Source organism: Ornithorhynchus anatinus, chromosome 5, assembly GCF_004115215.2.
Source record: "Ornithorhynchus anatinus isolate Pmale09 chromosome 5, mOrnAna1.pri.v4, whole genome shotgun sequence".
Taxonomy (NCBI): Eukaryota; Metazoa; Chordata; class Mammalia; order Monotremata; family Ornithorhynchidae; genus Ornithorhynchus; species Ornithorhynchus anatinus.
The window spans coordinates 65,349,893-65,371,911 of record NC_041732.1 but is presented as its reverse complement, the minus strand read 5'-3'; the positions used below and the strand labels follow the sequence as shown (position 1 = coordinate 65,371,911).

Sequence of the window (22,019 nt, the reverse complement as noted above, 5' to 3'; positions counted from 1 at the left end):
CTGACTAATTCAGTAGGTGGACTATAAATACCACTGATCGATTCATCTGTAATGTTGGTATCAGGGACTATTGGGATTTAATAATTGCGGCACTGGTTAAACTCTTACATGTGCCAAGCACTATACAATAATGGTGGTAAATACAAGTTAATCAGATTGCTTTGTGTGGGTTCTAAATTTCATGTGCTTGGTCTCTTTCTTAGAAATCATGGAATGCCACAGAAACAGTCCAAATGCTGTTGCTGTGCAATGCAGCTATCATTTATAAATTCAAATTATTACAACCTCAATTTATTGAGCACTTTCTGTATAGAGCACTATACTAAAACCTTGGAGAGTAAAACAAAACAATAAAACAGCCCTTCGGGCCCACAAGGATTTTATAATCTAGAAGGAGACAGAGGTATTCTAAATTCACAGATTGAGAAATCTAACCAGCTATGTTTGCTAGAATCCAGCTTGCCTCCTAAACAGACGAATACTGTCCTCACTGCATGGTTTAGGTTTCTTGTAAGCCCACCCAAACACAAACAGCCTCATTCACAAAATATTCAATATTTACCAGAAGAACAAACACACGATTCTAAAATTATTAGCCCCACCCCACAGAGAACTGTTCACTGTTTTCAATCCCTACTCCTGCAGCACATAGTACAAAACTCCTACTCCTGCAGCACAAAAACTCAAACTTCTGCCTCACCCTTATTTTGAAAAGAAGATTTTTAGTCAGGAGAGACTGTCTTGAAAGACTCCCCCTACACACCCCTGGAACAGATACATTCAAATCATGCTAAGCATAACAGGGTTCTTGCAGAGGAAAGAAAGAAAAAAGAAAACCAAATGCAGCTGCAGGGCTGTAACTTTAAACCTGGGCTGAGATCATATTTTTAGTGCTGACCAAACAGAGTGAGGAGGGCGGTCCTTCGCTCCTCTCTTTGGACCACCTTACTCGTCAATCTCCACCCCCACCCTCCTCCAAGCCAAAAATGTTGACTCGGCTCAGTAACTTTTCTTTAGCTCTGTAGTTATCCCACAGGGAGACCTGTTCCTCTCGCTGCTGCATCTGAATGAAAATTTAGGACCCTCAGGCTACTTTGAAGCCCCATTTTTCTCCTCCCATCTTCTTTGAACTCTTCAGGAATCTGGAGTATTCTGATCCCAAGCCGGGGCATCTTTAATTTTTTGAAGGAAGAAAAAAAGAAGATGTTTAAAATTCAGTTCCTGCTCTTCATTGTAGGGAGCATTCCCCTCTGGGCACTCGCCGAAGAAGGTAAGAGATTGCTTCTGAATCAAGGAACTTTTTTGATAGACTTGTCCGCTGAAACTTACGGAGTAATGGTTGTAATTATTTTGCCCATTACTCAGCTCTCTGAATTTGAACTGAGGAACTGTTTTGAGCTTCGTGAGCCTTTACGGTCTTGAGCAGTCAGCTGGGGGAGACTGAAATCAGTGAGATCAGTATGACTGTTGAATAGTTTTTTAAAAGAAGATAGAGGAGGCAGAGAAGAGGGGCCTGCTGAGGGCAAGGCCATTCCCAAATTCGGCTCTAGAGGGGCCTCCCTTGGATACGCTCTTAACCTCTCTCCTATTCCCTCACTTTCAGGTCGGGCTTGATTGATCATAGGAAAGAGCCCATCCAGCAGCACATTCTGAGGAGGAATAGATCTCACAAAATTGCTGCTGCTTCGGCCTAGGTTTAGATTGAACCCTGGGTTGGCTTCGCACCAAGTAACGTGTTGAAACAAGTGTAGGTGTCATCCTCCCGATCCAAAAGCAGTTCTTTCTCTGTGTTACTGTGGGCATAAAATGTGCCCTACAGCCAGAGGAGAGATCTGAGAGGGTCTCAAGGGAAGAAGACAGATTCTCTGGCTTGCCAAAGGAAGAGAACAAGCTATGTGCTTATTTGATAGAACACAGCCTGGAAGTCAGAAGGGACTTGGGTTCTAATCCTGATCTACCACTTGTCTATTTTGTTACTTTGGGCAAATCACTTCACTATTCTGTTGCCTCAGTTAACTCATCTGTAAAATGGTGATTAAACTGTGAGCCCCATATGGGCATGGACTGTATCCAACCTGATTGACTTTTATTCATTCATTCATTCAATAGTATTTATTGAGCGCTTACTATGTGCAGAGCACTGTACTAAGCGCTTGGAATGTACAAATCAATAACAGATACAGTCCCTGCCCTTTGACGGCTACAGTCTAATCCACCCCAGTGCTTAGTACAGTTCTGACACGTAGTGAGTGCTTAACAGTTGTCATGGAAAAAAAGAAGTGGAACTGGGAGTAGATTAAGCATTTGGGACAGGGTCTGTGCCTTATTCTTGTACTGTCTCCCGCTCCCTAACATCATGGCTAGATAAAGATTTCTTTAGGCCCAAAGCAGTGAAAATTGAGTATGTTTCCATCCTGGGCCAAGTTGTAACCCCTCCCTTCGACCACCAGATTGTTTCCATTCTGCTTCCATGCATTCATTCCTCTCCCCAGTAGTACTGGAGCTCAGTATTTTGAGGCCTAGGGCAATGGGGTGGGGCAGAGACTGAGGTGATTGAAGTGTTCCCCCTCCATCTTCCTCATTCTTGTGGGGTACCTCTGGGGCAGTTGGCTCAGGACCCATCGGTCAATTGCATTATTTGAGTGCCTACTGTGTGCAGAGCACTGTCCTAAGTGCTTGGAGAGTACAGTATAACATAAAAGACACATTCCTGCCCACAATGAGCTTACAGTCTAGAGGGGGAGACAGACATTAATATAAATAAATAAATTAAATTACAGATATGAACATGAGTTCTGTGGGGCTGGAAGAGGGGATGAATAAAGGGAGCAGGTGAAGGCCACACAGAAGGGAGTAGGCGGAGAGGAAAGGAAAGCCTCTTTAGTCAGGTAAGGCCTTTGGAGGAGATGTGCCTTCAATAAGGCTTTGAAGGAAGGGAGAGTAATTGTCTATTGGATATGGAGAAGGAGGTGTTCCAGGCCGGAGGCAGGACGTGGCGAGAGGTCAGCAGCTAGATATGCGAGATCAAGGTACAGTGAGAAGGTTGGAATTAGAGGAGCAAAGTGTGCGGGCTGTGTTGTAGTAAGAGAGGAGGCAAGGTGAGGTAGGGATGGGCAAGGTGGTTGAGTGCTTAAAGCCGAAGGTAAGGAGTTTCTGTCTGATGCAGAGGTGGTGGGCAAACACATGAAGCTCATGAGGAAGTGGGAAATGTAGCCTGAATGTTTTTTTAGAAAAGTGATCTGGGCAAGCAGAGTGAAGTATGGACTGACGTGGGGAAGAGACAGGAGGCAGAGAGGTCAGCAAGAAGGCTGAAACAGTGATAAAGTGAGATAGGAATAAATGCTTGGATTAACATGGCAGCAATTTGGATGGAGAGGAAAGAGTGGATTTTAATAATGTTGTGACCATTTCTTCTAATCCTCAGTGGCTACAGTGGTCAGCCCTGAGTCACACTGCCGTGGTCCCGGCACCCAAGGGGACTGCCAACTAATTTCTACGTCCATCCCCATCCCGATTATTTTGCATCTACCCCATGGCCTAGTACAGTGGATACCTAGTGTTCAGCAAATACCATAGTTTATGTCCTAAGGGGCCAAAATAGAGAGTGGTGTTCAGGGGGAGAGTGGAGATGGAAGAAAGTGAAATGAAACACTGAGATCATGCCCATCATCAGTGTCATCATCAATGGTATTTATTTAGCACATACGTGTAGAACATTGTACTAAGCGCTTGGGACACTACAATACAACAGAGTTGGCAGACCCAAAATGAGCTTACAATTTAGATGGACGGGAAGGCGTTAATACATAATTCATAATATACTGACAAAATAAACCCTTGAGAAAAAAAAGTTAGGTTTGGGGTGGGGAGGGCTGACTTATCCAGATGAATTCAATCAAAGTAAACCTGAACTCTTATTATGTATGTAGATTTTGGAGAAGCAGCATTGTGTTGTGGATAGGTATGGGCCTGGGAATCAGAAGGTCTTGGGTTCTAATCCCTGTTCTGCCACTTGTCTGCTGGGTGACCTTGGGCAAGTCACTTCAAGTCTCTGTGCCTCAGTTACCTCATATGTAAAAGGGGGACTAAAACTGTGAGCCCCATGTGGGACAGGGAACGTGTCCAACCTGATTTGCTTGTATCCACCTCAGCATTTAGAACAGTGCCTGGCACATAGTAAGCACATAACAAATACCATAATTCTTATTATTCTTACTATTATTATATTTTTTGGTGAGGAAAACCTTAAAGTTCTATGCTTACTTAATTATCGATCCTTAAGCTCATTGTGGGCAGGGAATGTGTCTGTTTTTTGTTCTATTGTACTCTAAGTGCTTAGTATGGTCTTTGCACACAGTAAGCGTTCAATAAATATTGAATGAATGAATGAATGAATGAATGAATAAAATAATCACCTAACATTGTACTGCAGTTGGTCTGGAAAGTCACCATTTTTTGGATGTTTCTGGGGGATGTTTCTTTCATTACCTGTAAAACGATTGTTGTTTATTCTAGGGGAAGAGAGACAACTCTTCTCCTCTAGACTACGGTCTTCCAAAGCCTCCAACCCGAGAGACTAACAAATCCTGCATAGGGGTGGAGTTCAGGATCTAGAATAGATTTCTGTAATTTTGCTCAGAGATAAAAAAAATACAAGTTATATGGAGCTTAAGGAAATTATATATGCAGCACATCAATATATCCTGTTTCTGCTCAGTTCAAAGAGACTTGTTTGACCAACTCTTTTTATAGAACCCACACAACTGGTATTGAAAACCCTATTTTTAGGGGCTTTCTTTCCACTGGGACATTCCCTGTTCTGGATTTCAATTATATTTCTTTTTTGGAGGCAAAATGTGCAAATTATGCAATTTTGTGCTATCCAATGAAAGGGGTGTGGGCGGTGACCAAATTAAACTACATTCTCAGTGCATCTGAGGAAACAAGGTAACATGTTATATCCTCCTTCTAACTGGGGAAACAGTTATCTGTAATTATCTTAAGCCTTTTACAGAATGTCAGAATTAAGGCCAAAAGAATTTTGTTTTCAGAAGTTAACCCTACAACGACAGACTGCTAAAGAAAGAAGTGAAGAGATGGCTGGTGAGATGCTTTCTGCAAGGGAGTTTGCTTTAAGGAGAACAGTTTTTATAGTGGAACATAGGCAACTTGAATATGAATGGAGAGTTTAACTTAATAGCACTTTCGTTGGCTCTGAAGAGCTGAGTTGCTGTCATTAAAGCAATGCATTTTACTGTACTTTAGAAGTTTACTGTTTAAAGCAATGCACTTTACTGTTATTAAATTCTAGAGTTTGGCCAATCACTTTTAAAACTAGCCCAATACCCTCTGAATATTAATGAGTTAAGAAGATCAGTCATCTCTGCATTTGTCATTTTCTCAAAATATTCAAGCCACTGCTCAGCATCCTGCGTTAAGTACAGGAAGAGACAGAAGTGAAAATAGCCCCAGGAGTTGCAAACAACACAGGACAGTGTTTAGGTGTGCCTGATTAGGAAGGGGCTGTGGGTCCCATTTTAGCCTTAGCACTCTTATGCTAGTAGTCCTATCAGTGGCGACTTCTTCGAGCGAAAGACAGCTATTGATCTATATCTAGGAGTGAGAAAGCTACACTAAGCACTCAGAAGGAACTGAATAAGCTTACATTCAAGAAACCAAAGAGAACGTCACTAACAAATGCTGCAGGCCCCTACTTGAATACCCATATACCTATATCTGCTTTTCCTGATATGCATCCATCCAAGGATTAATCATTTCCCCAAATGAGGTTGGTTGGTTCCTTTCTGCCTGCTGAGTATAGCTTTCTACCTGGAGCCCATCTAAGATTACTAGATTGCTGGGTAAACTGGGCAAGGGCAGGGCCAGAGTGGGGTGAGGGACAAAGATAAGGCCATAAAGAAAGAGGGAGTGGGCAGACTTATGGTGGAGAAAGGAGAGAGAGAGACACAGCGAGAGAAAGAGAGAGAGAAGTGGAGGAGGAGAGGAAAAGGGGATGGGAAGGGGGGTGATTTCCTGAATCACTGTTGCTGCACCTAGCCTCATTCTGAACTGTGATTTGCTGCCTTTCCCCCCACTTCAAAGCCTTATTGAAGGCACATCTCCTCCAAGAGGCTTTCCCAGACTAAGCCCCATTTTTCCTCACCTCACATTCCCTTCTGCTACTCTCTGACCTGCTCCTTTGTCCATCCCCTCTCCCAGCCCCACAGCACTTATGAACATATCTGTAATTTTATTTATTTATATTAATGTCTGTCTCCCCATCTACACTGTAAACTCACTGTGGACGGGATGTGTCTGGTTATATTGTTATACTGTACTCTACCAAGAGCTTAGGACAGTGCTCTGCACATGGTAAATGCTCAATAAATACAATCGACTGACTGATTCAGGCGGCAACCTAGGGGAGAGAAGTGATGGCAGCCTGTAAGCACCTTCATGGCAGAGCAGAGATAGGATCAGGTTGCCTTTAGAAGTACCAAAATCTAGAAAGGCGTGAGTATACTTTGCGGTTCCCCCCTCACCCTGTCCACTGTGGGGCATAGTGGATAAATCGGGAGTCAGAAGGACCTGCTTCTAATCCCAGTTCTGCCACTTGTCTGCTGTGTGCTCTCGGCACAGTCACTTCAGTTCTCTGGGCCTCAGTTACCTCATCTGTAAAATGGGGATTTAGACTGGGACAGGGGACTGTGTCCAAAACCGATTTGCTTGTGTCCACCTCACTTAGTACAGTACTTGGCACATAGTAAGTGCTTAACAGATACTATTATTATTAGCATGGAAACAAACACCCCAGGATATAATTAAAACATGACTAAAATGGCAGCTTCGGGCAGAAACCTAGAGCATTTCTCTTTGCAGGGAGAGGATATCCTCATCTCCTCCAATTGCTACAGAGATAAAAATCATTGTTCTCCTCCCAGGTCTTTGAGTGGGGTTTCTTAGAAGCAGAACTCAAGAGCACCACAAGACACTTAAAATCAAATACTTGAAATAGCAGCATCCGGAACCATTTATCCAAACCAGACAGAGGAAAGAATCCATTTAAAAACCAAACTTTCCAGGGTAAACCTGAATGACTGACCACACTAGTTCTGAGGGCTGAGGAGACTGTTTGCAAAATGGAACATCAGAAGTTTGTGTGGATAACTTTTCTAGAAAGCAAGGGCATAAAACTTTACTGAAAAAATATTACTAACCTCCCCCCAACCCCCAGTGCACACACACACCCTGATCTCCTGGTTGTTGGGGAAACTGTGGACCTGAACTCTGAATTCCACAGGTTTATCTCAAGATGCTTGCCATAGTTTTACTCTCCAGCCCCCACATTCTTCAGACAGCCAGTAGTGGAAATAGTGTCAGTCATCTAGATTTGTACTGGACAGTCCAAGTTGTCAGCTAGTCTACCCCCACTCTGGTACTGATATAGAACTGACTGCTTTTCTTTCTGGTTTGTTTGTTTGTTTGTTTTTTGTTTTTGGTGCTTAGCCTCCCCGCAATGCGATTCAGATGTTTTGCCAGATTTCATACTCATCTTGGAGGAGAATGCAGAGAGTTTAGAGCCAGCTGAGGTTTGAGGAGTCTCCCCAGAGCCTTGCTGGAGGATCATGCAGCGTGGCTCAGTGGAAAGAGCATGGGCTTGGGAGTCAGAGGTCATGGGTTTGAAACCCGGCTCTGCCACTTGTCAGCTATGTGATTGTGGGCAAGTCACTTAACTTCTCTGTGCCTCAGTTACCTCATCTGTAAAATGGGGATTAAGAGTGTAAGACTCACGAGGGACAACCTGTTGACCCTGTATCTACCCAGCGCTTAGAACAGTGCTGTAACACATAGTAAGCACTTAATAAATACCAAACAGTATTATCATTATTATTATCATGGGAAATTGTTGGATTTCAGAAAATGGCACGAGACATCATAGCATTACACTGCATGCCCAGCATTATGTATTATAATAATAATAATTAACAATAATTGTGGCATTTGATAAGCACTTACTGTGTGTCAAGCACTGTTCATTCATTCATTCAATCGTATTTATTCCGTGTTTACTGTGTGCAAAGTACTGTACTGAGTGCTTGGGAGAGTACAATACAACAACAGACACATTCCCTGCCTGCTGATACAATGAGCTGATACAAGGTAATCAGATTGGACCCAGTTTCTGTCCCACATGGGGCTCACAGTCTTAACCCCCATTTTACAGATGAGGGAACCTAGGCACAGAGAAGTGAAGTGATTTCTCCAAGGTCACACAGCAGTCATGTGGCATGGCTGGGTTAGAAACCCACATCCTCTGGCTCTCAGGTCTGTGCTTTTCCATTAGGCCAGGCTGTTATCTCCCAATGTGACTTCATGTGCATCTCCTTGTCCCTGTTCAGTGGATTCTCTAATGTACACTCAGTTCTCCTCTAACATGAGGGATGCATTGCTGTAGTATTCACCCGGGCCTGATGCCCCGTATATGTGCAGAAACCCTTTCTTCTGACACTGTGTTGTGCCATATATAAACAAGCTTGCATTGTTGCATGGACCTTCACTCATTTTGCCATCACATTCCAGGCAAAACTCATAATGAAAACACATGTTTTGGCAGATCTGAGTGTCTTGGTGGGGAAAGGAGATGGGAGAAGGAGGTAGGAACACCCAAGGAGCTAATATAACAGTAATGGAATCAATGGTCACAGCAGAAATCCATGGTTATTCTTTGGTCTCTTAGAAAGAGCACAGAACGGGAGTCAGAGACCTGGATTTTAGTCCTGCCTCTGCCAGTTGCTGCTGTGTGAGCTTGGGCAAGTCACTAAGCTTCTCAGTGACTCAAGTATTTCACCTGTAAAATGGGAATTGAATACCTGCTCTCCCTCCTACTTGGACTGTGAGCACCATGTGAGACAGGGACTTTGTCCAATCTGGTTGACTTATATCTATCACAGTGCTTAGAACAGTGTTTGGCACATAGTAAGTGCCTAGCAAATACCATTTTAAAAAATGAACCAAACCTAAAAATTTTGGATGTTGTGTGTTTCAAAGAGAAAAATATTTTTTCATTCATATGACAATCAATCAATGGTACTGTAAGCCCACTGTGGGCAGGGAACAAGTCTACCCAACTCTGTTATATTGTCCTCTCTCAAGCACTTAGTACAGTTCTCTGCACACAGTAAGTGCTCAATAAATGTGATGTTTTATTGAGTGCTTATTGTGTGGTGAGCACTGCACTGCCTACTGTATCCTTCCTGTCCAGTTCATATGACAGTCTTATGCCCAGGCCACTTTTCTGAAAAAACAATCAGTATACATCTCCCTTTTTCTCAAAACTTTCAATAGTTTCCCATCCATTGCCTCATCAAACAGAATCTTAATCAGCTTTCCCCATCCTACCTTAACTCACTGATCTCCTACAACAACCCAACTTACACACTTCACTTCTCTAACACCAACCTACTGACTGTACCTCAGTCTTGTCTTTCTCACCACAGACCCCTTGACCCACACTCCTTCTCTGGCTTGGAACTCCATCCCCATGCATACCTGACAGATCACTATTCTCCCCATCTTCAAAGCCCTACTAAAATCACATCTCTTCCAAGAGGCTTTCCCTGACTCAACTTTCTTTTCCCCTATTTGCCCTCCCTTCTACATCACTTCCCCTATTTGCCCTCCTTGCTCTGTCATCTGTGCATTTAGTTCTAAAAGCCTTAAGCACTTCGATTTTTACTCCAGCCCATAACACTTTTATCCATTTTTTTCCCATTTGTTAAGCACTTGCTATATGTCAAATACTTTTCTAAGCACTGAGGTAGATAAAAGTTAGTGAGGTTGAACACAGTCCCTGTTCTACATGGAGCCCATAGTCTAAGTAAGAAGAAGAATAAGAAAACTGAGGCACAGAGAAGTTAACTGAAGGTCACATGACAAGCAGTTGGCAGAGCTGGGATTACAACCCAAGTCCTCTGACTCCCAGGCCCATGCTCTTTCCACTAGGCCATGCAGTTTCTCATCCATCTGAAATTTATTTCAACGTCTTCACCACTGCCTCATTATGTAAGATCCCTGTAGACAGAATTCATGTCTATCTATTGTGTTGCAATCTCCAAGATGCTTAGTACAGTGCTTTGCACACAGTAAGCACTCATTAAATACTCCTGGTTGCCTGTTTGATTGATTTACTGATTGATACTATGTACTTTGGAGAGTATAATACTAGTTGGTAGGCACGATACTTGCCAACATGGAGCTTAGAGTCTAGAGATGGAGACAGGCCTTAAAATAAATTTACATGGGGGAACTGATAGAATATAAGAATGTGTACATAAGTTCTGTGGGGTTGAGAGTGAGATACATATAATAATAATAATTGTGATATTCATTAAGCGCTTACTGGATGCCAGGCACTGTTCTAAGCATTGGGGCGGATACAAGCAAATCTGGTTGACACAGTCCATGTCCCACATGGGACTCACAGTATCAATCCCCCTTTTACAGATGAGGGAACTGAGGCCCTGAGAAGCAAAGCAACTTACCCAAGGTCACACAGCAGACACGTGGAGGAGCCGGGATTAGAACCCATGATCTTCTGACACCCAGGCCCATGCTCTATCACTGTGTCACGCTGCAAAGTGCTTAAGGGGTACACACCCATGTGCATATGCGATGCAGAGAGGAGGGTTGCCTTTGGGAAAAAAGGCTCTGCAGAAAGTCTGGGATGCATTAGATCATCAGGGCCCATTCTTAGGTATGGTCCAGGCAGCCTCTGGCCCCACTGTTGGAACAAACTACCAACACCTACCAACACTTCTGCCTCCTAAAGGTAATGGTGGAGAGAGGGCTGTGTGTTCGGTACCCAGATGCTGAAGTCTCACTTCAAATTTATCATGGCAGGAAGTTTGGCTTGACTGGCTGCTCTGCATGGAGTCTGTACCTGGTCATTGGCTGCAAGAAGGCAGAAGAAGTTAAGTGACTTGCCCAAGGGCCTGCAGCTGACAAGTGGTGGAACCAGATCAGAACCCAGGCCCTCTGACTCCCAGGCCTGTACTCTTTTCCATGGGCCATGCTATTTCCCCACAGGCTGCAGTCAATACCCTTGGGTGGTCTAGGTGATGCCCCCATGTCTTCCTGTCCAGAGGTCAGAGGTTTCTTCTTTAGGCCAACTGCTCCCGGAGGACCCCAGAAGGCTTGGACTCTTTCAGCTCCCTGCTCCTTCCTCTCACCCCCAGGGTCCTAACCATATCTAGGGGGGTCCTGGTTCCATTTGGATCTCACAAGGTCCCATGAAGGTAAGTGGTAACCTTAAAGGACCCCAGAAACAGCTGAGCTCCTGCAATTTCTTCAGACTGGAAACAGTCTGACCCAGTCCAAGGTCCCCACCCAATATGCCTGCCTTGCGGGTGGGTGGAGTGACATGGACCTAACCCATAAAACTATCGTCAGTGCCATTACTGGGTCACACCGATTTGCCGTACAGCCCAGGATTCTGTTTCGAACAATGGCGACAAAAGATCAGTGAAAACAAAAGATTAGAGAAGCAGCGTGGCTCAGTGGAAAGAGCATGGGCTGGGGAGTCAGAGATCATGGGTTCAAATCCCGGCTCCACCGCTTGCCAGCTGTGTGACTTTGGGCAAGTCACTTAACTTCTCTGGCCCTCAGTTACCTCATCTGTAAAATGGGGATTAAGACTGTGAGCCCTACGTGGGTCAACCTGATCACCTTGTATTCTCCCCAGCGCTTAGAACAGTGCTTTGCACATAGTAAGCGCTTAACAAATACTAACATTATTATTATTATTTTCAATGGTGGTTATTGAGTGCTTACTGAAATAAGGTATTAAGCACTAGGAAGAATAAGCTCATCTCTAGACTGTAAACTCATCTCTAGACTGTAAGCTCATTGTGGGCAGGGAATGTGCCTGTTAATTGTTGTATTGTACTCACCCAGGCTCTTAGTACAGTGCTCTGCACACAGTAAGCACTCAATAAATATGACTGAATGAATAGAATAGGTAGAACGGATCCCTGCCCTCAAGGAGCTTTCTCTTGTGGGAAACCACAGGATGGTTACTCTTCTTGATATCCATCCTCATAGTTAGATATTGATCTTAGGGAAGCAGCGTGGCTCAATGGAAAGAGCCTGGGCTTGGGAGTCAGAGGTCATGGGTTCATATCGCAGCTCTGCCACTTGTCAGCTGTGTGACTGTGGGCAAGTCACTTCACTTCTCTGGGCCTCAGTTACCTCATCTGTAAAATGGGGATGAAGACTGTGAGCCTCATGTGGGACAACCTGATTACCCTGTATCTACCCCAGTGCTTAGAACAGTGCTCTGCACATAGTAAGCGCTTAACAATTACCAACATTATTATTATTGTTATCTTTTAATACGCTTAACTCTTCCCTCTCCATCCCTAACTTTCCAAGGCAGCCTCATCTGACCCGAGGTTCAGGCAGCTCTCCTAACTTTGCAGTGTTGTGGACCAGGGCTAGAGGCCACCCTAGCCTCTCCCCTGCTGTATTTCACTGGGACAGATGCTTGCCTCTCCTGACACAGTTAAATGCAGTCAAACAAGGAAGTGACAAATGAAAACAATCCAACCATAGTTCAAATGGCTTCCAAAGTGGGTGCTGAAATAGACTAAAGATAGCCAGGGTTAGAAGACAATGGAGTCATATTTTCATGATTATACTCCGGTTATTCTCAGTGTTATTCTCCGTCGTCACATATCTTGCTAGATTAGGAGAAGAGCATTGTCGTCACATATCTTGCTAGATTAGGAGAAGAGCATTGTAGGGATAAGAACAGAAGCTGATGTGTCCAAAACTCTCAAAGGAGCTTTTCATTACTTTGCAAACATCTATGTTCAGATTTCAGTTCACTGGGGACTTGTGGATGCATCATGCTCTGCAGACTTATTTGGGAGCATTACTAGCAGTATGGTAATTGCCTATCTTAATAACCGAGGCTTTGTCTAGGCCCGGCTCACTGCATAGGAGTCCAACTGGCCCAGGGATAGCTCTTGGGAGGTAACTGGTCAAGAGCACTTCTGCTCAGGAGAAGTTGGAGCTGGAGTGAGAGCCGGAGCCAAAGCAAGAGGAAAGGAGGAGATGGATCAGGAAGGAAGAGAAAGAGAAGAGAAGACAAGAATTCAGGAGGGCTAGGGCTGAGAGCCTGGAATCATCAGGACTTCGAGGAGAGAGAAATAGCAATAATAATAATAGTAATGATAATTGTGGTATTTGTTAAGTGCTTACTATGTGCCAAGCACTTTACTAAGCACTGGGGTAGATACAAGCAAATCAGGTTGGACATAGTCCCTGTCCCACACGGGGCTCATGGTCTCAATCCCCACTTTACAGATGAGGGAACTGAGGTGCAGAGAAATGAAGTGACTTGCTCAAGGTCACACAGCAGACAAGTGGCAGAGCCAGGATTAGAACCCATGACCTTATTACTCCCAAGTCCATGCTCTATCCACTATGGCATGCTGCTTCTTGAGAGAAGAGCATCAGATCTGGTAGTCCTGTCTGTGGAGGGAGCAGAAAGAGGGCCAGGGCCTGCTGCAAGGCCTGGGATAGGGACAGGAATGAGTGAGGGGCCAGAGTCAAGGGCAGGGGCCTGGACACAGCCTGGATAATTCTGCCAGCTGGTCCAACTTCACAGATTTACAGTCCTCTTGACTTTATGCCCACTGTGGGCAGGGAAAGTGTTTAATTCCGTTGGATTGAACTCTCCCAGGCATTTAGTATAGTGCTCTGTACACAATAAACACTCAGTAAATACCACTGATTGATTGATTTGGCCATTCAAAGGAGGGGAAAAATATATCACCCTCACCCATCCTGAATTTTGTCATGATGTTAAACTGTGTGCAAAACAGCCTAGTGTAATGACGTCATATGGATGCCTGCCTAAACCCCCAAACTTTGAGAATTTGTGTGGAGGGATCCCTGGCCCCTACATCTTAATAAATCAATCAATCATTTCTTGAGCACTTGCTGTGCGCAGAGCATTGTACTAGGGGCTTGGGGGAGTACACTAGAACAATATAACAGACACATTCCCTTTCCACAACTAGGTTACAACCCTCTCTTGCCCTGCTCCAGAACCATTGCAGTGCTCTCTCAAGACCCTGTTCACACAGGCACAACTTTCACCCCAGTGAGGGGAAGCTGGGCATTTTCAAATTATCCACCACCTCCACTGCTACTTGCAGGCACACCCCGATGACCTCCCACCAGCTTCCCGTTATAAATCAGCCCTGTCGGCTAGTATTTTTCTAAAATACTTGCACTTTGCACTTTGCACTTTGCACTTTGAAGTCCAGCAGGCTCTCTGGGCTCAGTGCAATCAAGTGTCCATCTCTCTGCTACCCTCAGATGCCCTCCTGTCCTAATAAGTATAATAACAATGTTTGTTAAGTGCTTATACTATGTGCCAGGCACTGTACTAAGTGCTGGAGTTGATACAAGCAAATCAGGTTGGACACAGTCCCTGTCCCACATAGATCTCACAGTCTAAATCCTCATTTTACGGAAAAGGTAACTGAGACACAGAGATGTTAAGTGACTTGTCTAACATCACAGAGCGGCCAAGTGGTGGATCCGGGATTAGAACCCAGGTCCTTCTGACTCCCAGGTCTGTGCTTTATCCACTAGGCCATGCAGCTTCTATCCTGGAATGTCATAGGCTCTGGCTCCACAAGATTTTGAAGAGGAAGGGTCAATCTGCTCATCCCAGATTCTAACGCCTACAAATACTAGCTGTGATGATGACTGTTGGATTTAACAGTACCTCAATTCTTCTTACCATTGGTCAAAACTCATCCCAGTGACTTTATAAGGCAGGACATATCCAACAAGCCCTATTTCTAGTCCTGCGTTGTTTATCCAGTCCATTACAGGACTCTTTGGCTTGGGCTGGAAGCTAGAGGACCTGGGTTTTAAGCCAGCTCCACCACTTGATTGCTATCTGACTACAGGCAAGTCACTTCTCTGTGCCTCAGTTTTCTCAACTGCAAAACAGGGATTCAATACCTCTTCTCCCTCCTATTTGACTGGGAGCCCCATGTGGGACAGGGACTGCATCCAGCCTGACTAACTTGTATCTAAGTTCTGTTCACTGTTCTAAGCACGGGGGGAGATACATAGTAAGTGCTTAAAAATACTGATTGGAGGTGAGCTGTGTTTGGACAGGCTTTTCTAGGATCAGGATGTCAGCAAAGGCACAGTGCTGAGTTTAGAATCATTGCCTATCTTCATTATCACCATAATAAAAGGTATTTATCAAGCACCTGTCAATCAATCAATCCCATTTATTGAATGGTTACTATGTGCAGAGCACTGTACTAAGCACTTGGGGAAAGTACAATACAAGAGAGTTGGCAGTTGCAAACCCTGACCACAGTCTATACCTTCTGACTGCAAAGTACTGTACTAAGAACTGGGTTGAGTGCAGTAGAAGCAAAAGACATGATTATTGCCTTCAAGGAGCTTGCCGTCTCATGCCTAAACTGGTTCTACTCTACCCCAAATATATGGACCTGGTGGCCCTGTGATCTATTTCTCTATTGCAACAAATGTGCCATCAGGGCCAGACTGCAGACATCATCGAGATCATAATGTCGATATGGTATAGTGCTCTGCACACAGTAAGTGCTCAGTAAATATGATTGAATCATTCAGCATTTCCTTAAGAGTGTCCTAAGGTATCGCAGGACCAGGTAAGCATGGGACAAAAGGAGATGGAGGTGGAGCCAGATTAATTCAGGCAAAAGAATCTCTCTCAAATTCACAATCTACAGGTATTTAGGCCTAAACAGGGAATGTGCCTTTCTGCAGAAAACCTGGATCATTGTACCCCACCTTGGTGACCTTCCAGAAAGCCGTGGAGATTCCAAGACCAGAGATGGTTCTCTCCTTTAGTTCTCCTTAGCACCTACCCAGTTCAAGGTGTTGCTTTGGCAGATGCAACTGATTTGGCCAAAAAATATCTGAGTGATGGGAGGGTTAATAGAACAATCAGTCAATCCATGGTATTCATTGAGCGCTTACTATATGCAGAACACTGTACTAAGAGCTTGGAAGAGTATAGCAGTATAACAGAATTAGCAGACACTTCCCAGCCCATAACAATTAAGATGATTGTATTTTTTAAGTTATTACTATGTGCCAAGCACTGTTCCAAGCACTGGAGCAGATACAAGTTAATCAGGTCTCAAAGGAGCTCAAGGTATAGGTAAGAGGGAGAAGAGGTATTGAATCCCCATTTTACAGATGAGAAAACCGAGAGAGAAGAGAAGTTAAGTGACTTTCCAGAGGTCACACAGCAGGTAAGTGGCAGAGCAGGGTTTAGAACCCAGGTCCTCTAACTCCCAGGCTGAGGTCCTTTCTACTAGGCCACGGTGTTTCTCTAATATGAATAAACAAATCATTTAGAATATATAATTTAAAGATATGTACACAAGTGGTCTGGGGCTGGGGGTGAGGCAAATATCAAATATCCGAAGGTCACAGATCGAACTGCAAAAATGACGCAGAAGGGAGAGTGAGCCGGGGAAACTAAGGCTTAAGGGGGGAAGGCCTCTTGGAAAGAGATGTGACCTCAACAATGTTTTGAAAGTAGAGAGAGTGGTGGTCTGGCGTATATGAAGCTGGAGGGAATTCCAGGCTAGGGAGGATGTGGGAGAGATAGATTTGGACTCAGTAACATTTGAGATAGTCCATTTCAGGGGAGGCATAAAGCTGCTGGTCACTGACGATCCTGGTCCCCAGCAGAAGGGCTTACCACCTGGGGAGGGGCCTTAGGCTGTCTCCTTCAAAGGAAATGTTTGAAGGTTCCCTTCCATGTCATCATCAGGAAGACTCATGGAGCCTCCAGTAGGTTACATGAATCAGGGCCCAAGTTGCCATCCCAAGAGGCAGAATCAGTGCTTGCCTATCCCTGTCCATTTTTAGAGTTCGGTTTAGCAATATAAACGTGGTATTCTCCGACAGCAGCTTTTCATACCTGAGAGGTTCGATAGTCCCTGTCCAGACGAGCTCTTGTGCAACAGGAAGATGAAGGGTTTCCGATCTTTCCGTTTCCGGGATTTGTGAAGTTACGGTGCCCTCAAAGCCCCAGTTGACAGAAACACTTTGGATTCATATGATAGCATTTGACCCCAGTATTTTAACTGTCTCTTACCTCTAAATGGATGACTCATTCTTTCTCTTCATCCTTTCCTAGTGAGGCTTCTCATCAGAAGGTCATCCGGTGACGGTTCTGTTCTTTGTGACACCTGGGATTATTTCCCCTGTCCATTTCCCAGATGATGGGTTTAGGCTTCTATTAAACTGTGGGGAATCAACATTTCCTGCCTATGGGTATAAAAATAGAATGCTTTATTTTGGAAAATGGAATCAAACTCCAGTAGCAAATCCTCTTAAAACTAAAAATTTTAATTATGGCAGCATTTGCTTCAGAAGGCATTTTGGCTTCAAATGATAAAGCAGCTGGATGCACTGGGGTAGTGTACATGTGCAAATAGATTTTGATTTATTCATTCAATCACATTTACTGAGTGCTTAGTGTGTGCAAAGCACCATTCTAAGAACTTGGGAGAGTACAATACAACAATAAACAGACACATTCCCTGCCCACAATGAGTTTATTCATTCATTCATTCAATAGTATTTATTGAGCGCTTACTATGTGCAGAGCACTGTACTAAGCGCTTGGAATGAACAAGTCGGCAACAGATAGAGACAGTCCCTGCTGTTTGACGGGCTTACAGTCTAATCGGGGGAGACGGACAGACAAGAACAATGGCAATAGAGTCAAGGGGAAGAACATCTTGTAAAAACAATGGCAACTAAATACCCAAGCTGCCTCCATCCACACAATCCCAAAGGTTCTGGAATCATCCAGGTCCAGATGCAAATTTGCTAAACTGTCTAGATCTTCTGGAAGTTCTTGCCAGCTATAGAATCTCTTCCAGCAAATATCTAGATGACAAATCTGAATCTGCTAGAAATGAGACATGTAGAAATGCAGGCCTGAATGCAATCCACTTAGTGGCCACCGATATCCAGATAATTTTGCTACTTTAAACGTACCATTGATCAACCCCAGAATCCCAAGTCAGCCTGTTCTCAAAGTGAATAGTTCAGCTTTGAAAAGATCCCCAGTCATCTCTAGGCAGACAATATATTTATAACCCCAAGGCAGTTTCCCTGGGTATTTAAAGAGAACATTTTATGTTAGGGGTCTTGGCCATTGTGGTAGACCAGGTAAATGCATTCAAATCTCAACTGGATTTGGTTTTAGCCGTCCAACTGGAACACACGTTTTAGGTTTTTTTATATTTTATTAGGGGGTCTTTAACTGCTGTTGCCTGCAAATTCAAGTAACCACAAATTGTTGAAAGATAAGGAAACTACTGTTGATGTGCCTAAAAGACATGAGGCAGCCTGTGAATTGACTCTATTCACCAAATTAATTCTTGAACTTTAGGAAGATTTCACCATGATATCAAAGCAAGGCTCTATCCTTCATGAAGAGAGAGTTTTCAGTCTACTAGTCTGATAGCATTGGCCCCAGTTCAGTATAGGTGCTTTAAATAAAACGCTTTAACAGAGACCTGTAGAGAGAGCAGAGTGGGTGTGATCTAGTGGTTAGGAACTAGGAGGAAGGAGGCATGTCTCTGCTTTGCTGTCTGATTCCAGACCACTTAATTACATGTACTGCATTTTATTTGGGAGCTGGCAAATTCTTCAAGCCACCAAATCACCACTACATTGAGTTTTCTGGGTTTCTTGACTGGGCTTCTAAACTACATTGCTATTGGGTCTGCAGCTGTTGAGAGCTGAGAGAATGTTTTAGCTTTAGTGGATGATGAGTAGGTATAGGGATTGAACATTTCTTTCCCTAGCAATCACAAAACACATGAATCATTCAGGTTCAGAGTCATATAAGTAACTCAAGAATAACTTACCAACTAGCAAAATCCACTTGGAAGGGTGCTTTAAGGACCTAACTTTGAACTGACTGTTTCTTGTCCCCAAAGAGAACAATTCTTGTTTGCATCAGGACAGGGATTGTGTCTGACTTGATTATCTTGTTTAGGACAGTGTTTGGCACATAGAAGCACTTAAATACTACTATCATCATCCTCATCATCATCATTTTCTCCACCCCATCCTCGCTTTAATGCTTCAATTCATTTCCTGGAACTTCTTGAGCTGCTTGGCTTCCTGGGAACTCATCACCTGAGTAAACCTTCTCACCCCTTTACAGCCTCCCAGAGATTCCTGGTCCCCTTCTCTCCCCTGGCCAGAATGAAGGGATTCATGGAGGGAAACCTCTTGGGAGATTATTCATCAGTCCACCCACGAGTTCACAGGACAGAGTTTTTTTGAAGTACTCCAAGGACATCTTCTCTTGTGGTATTTCTCCTCCACTGCTTCCCACCTTGAAGCAGTGGGATGCCTCACCCCAAGTCATTTACTTCAGATCAGGGTGAGCAATGAGACGTATATCATCAACCCTCTAGGATGGCCAAGACAGTGATTCCAGTTGGTGGTTTTGGAGCCTGAATTATTAGATGCCAAACCGGTAACCAACCATCGGTAAATAACGACTTGCCATCAGATGGCTGTTTTTGGACTAACATGAGTCAAAGTGATGGTCTATCCAAGAAGGGCAAAAAACTAGGAGAGTGGGTGGTCTGCTGTGTGGCTAGGTAAGACTGGGCTATAGGCTGACTTGGGACTCTTTCAAATTATTTTGTTTTCTTACCATTCCAAACACAAATTATATTTTATCCTTGAACTGAGAGAAACTGTTAACTTTGATCCTAAACTTCTTCAAATAAGTTGCCCTTGTCACCGAGGTACCTAATGAATGGCCCTTGTCCTCAACCAACTATGAGACCGACAGCACAGTATGGTCAGGAATAAAGGGCTTAACATTGAAGAAAATATATGAAATATATCAGAAATATATTAATATTTTTCTGGTAGTAGTAATGGTATTTTTTGTGCACCCAAAACACTAGTGCTTTGGGAAAGTGCACCAGAAAGAAGCAGGAGGCCCATTCCCTCCCCACAAGGGGTTTTCACTTTGATGGTGTAAATGCATATTGAGAGAGATGTCTGAAAAAGGAAACAGAATAGTTGGGTGCAGAGATGTGGCTGGAAGAAATCAGAGGGGAATTTGCAAATTCATCCCTCCAGTGTATGATATATGTGAAGGATTGTTTCTGGGCCCTTAGAGCACACTCTCTTCAAAAGTGGATTGTTTTCCTTGGATAGATTGAGAAATATTACAAAACACCAGACAGCTTGAAAGTCATTGTCTCCCACTGTTCGCTGACACAAATGGTTTGTTTTGAAATGATCAGAAGGCACGAAACGAGCATCCTAACACACAGCTGGCAAGACGAGAGACCGTGTTTTCATCATTTTGGATTTTTGCAAGTAAGCCGCAGGATGTTAAATATTCAAAAAACTTTCCAGATGAAGCTGACATTGCAACATCAGCATGTCCTGTTGGGGAATTTGAACTGGTAATGGGATATAAGGGGAACTCTTTGAGCAGGCTCTCACCCAAATGTAGCCACCAGAAAAGTCGTGAATGAACACTAGTTGCAAAAGCTATGAAAAAGAACATTGATTATCCATAGAAAACATGCCCAACAGCAACTTATCAAAATGAAATCTTTGTGACTAATGGAGGACTGGGATCCAGAGCTTGTTGGCATCATCAGTGAGATTAAGAACATAAAGAGGGAGGAGCAGAGCATTAGAAATGGGACTTTTGAGAGCTCTGAAGCAGTGTATAAGGTCCAGGTCAATGAGGTGGAAAGAAATGTTCCAACAAGGCAGCTCTGGACCACAGGAGACAGAGTCCTGAGTCCAACAATGCCCTGATTATGAGCAGAGAGAGAAGAGGCTGGTGTGGTGAGGGGAAAAGACCAGGGAAGATTTTAAAAACAGAAAGGGAATTGTACACCAGAAACCTAGGATGTACACAGTCCATCTGTACACAGCAGTGCTTTGTGTGCAGTCAATTTAAAGGTAATTTTGGGGCTGAGGGGCAGCAATGTTTCTGGGCACATAACATGGTTGTTATAAAATGAGCCCAGTTCTTAGAGGCTTGCGGAGTACCTGAAAATCAGAACCTCAGGGCAGTCCAAGATAAGGGTTGTTTTTAGAAATAAATTTTTAAAAAGCACCCTGAAGCCTTGAGTGTGGGTTTAAATGAGTGCAAACCAGGGAGTAGGCATACATTCAGTATTCATTTGCGCTGTTTGAGCCTTGCAGAAAGTGAAATCTTTTATTATGCAACCAGCGACTGAGCAATGAAAACTGAAGCAGAAAGATTATTCAGAGATTCCCATCCCAGATCATATCTGGGAACATCTCCATCCCACTTTGGATGTAGTAGGGCCAGAGGTGAAAATCCATTTCCTTATCAAACTGCCTTCCAACATTCCATTGTTAGTTCAAGTTCATTTTCATTGATTCACAGCTGTGTACTGGAAGTAGCATGAAAAAGTGGTCATAGAGTCCCCAACATCTGTTATTTTAGGGATGACCTTTGGTGAGGGGATGAGGATTCTGTTTTGTTGTCGAACATTTATGGCTGGCCGTGGAGGGCACAGCCCATTCTGTGTTTTGTTTTAGAGGAAAAAGAAGTGAGGGTGGAAAAGACATGCCATTGATTCCATAAGCTAGACGAAAGGTAATCGCAGGCTAAATCGCACCCTCGAACAATGGAGGCTCTTTTTTTAAAACAGAAAAACGACCACAGTAACAATAGAGGGCAATATTTGGAAACTCATCAAAGAATAAGTCTTCCACAAAGCATATAGAGTAAGTGGGTGTAAGAGTAAATTCTCTCAGCCCGCCGATTCCCAGTTTCTGAAAAAATCAGCGGTGACTGGAGAGATGACCTGACTTGGCCAGTTGGATGAGGAGTTAGTGAATGCCTCAGAAACGTAGTGGGTTTTTAGAAGAGTTTTGAAGGGAGA

General features: G+C 43.8%; 1 protein-coding gene across 4 annotated transcripts in view; it reads left to right on the top strand.

Moving 5' to 3' along the window:
* Positions 1-987: 987 nt before the first annotated feature.
* PDPN (podoplanin) overlaps positions 988-22,019 on the top strand; it is a 45,300-nt gene continuing 24,268 nt past the window's right edge. For 2 of the 4 annotated variants that reach the window (XM_007659245.3, XM_001508300.5), the window contains exon 1: positions 989-1,270. In XM_007659245.3, the coding sequence (XP_007657435.1) occupies positions 1,204-1,270 (67 nt within the window). In that variant the 5' untranslated portion in view covers positions 989-1,203. Of the gene's footprint in view, positions 1,271-22,019 lie in introns of all 4 variants that reach the window. The other 2 variants (XM_007659244.3, XM_007659246.3) reach the window with 2 other exon arrangements.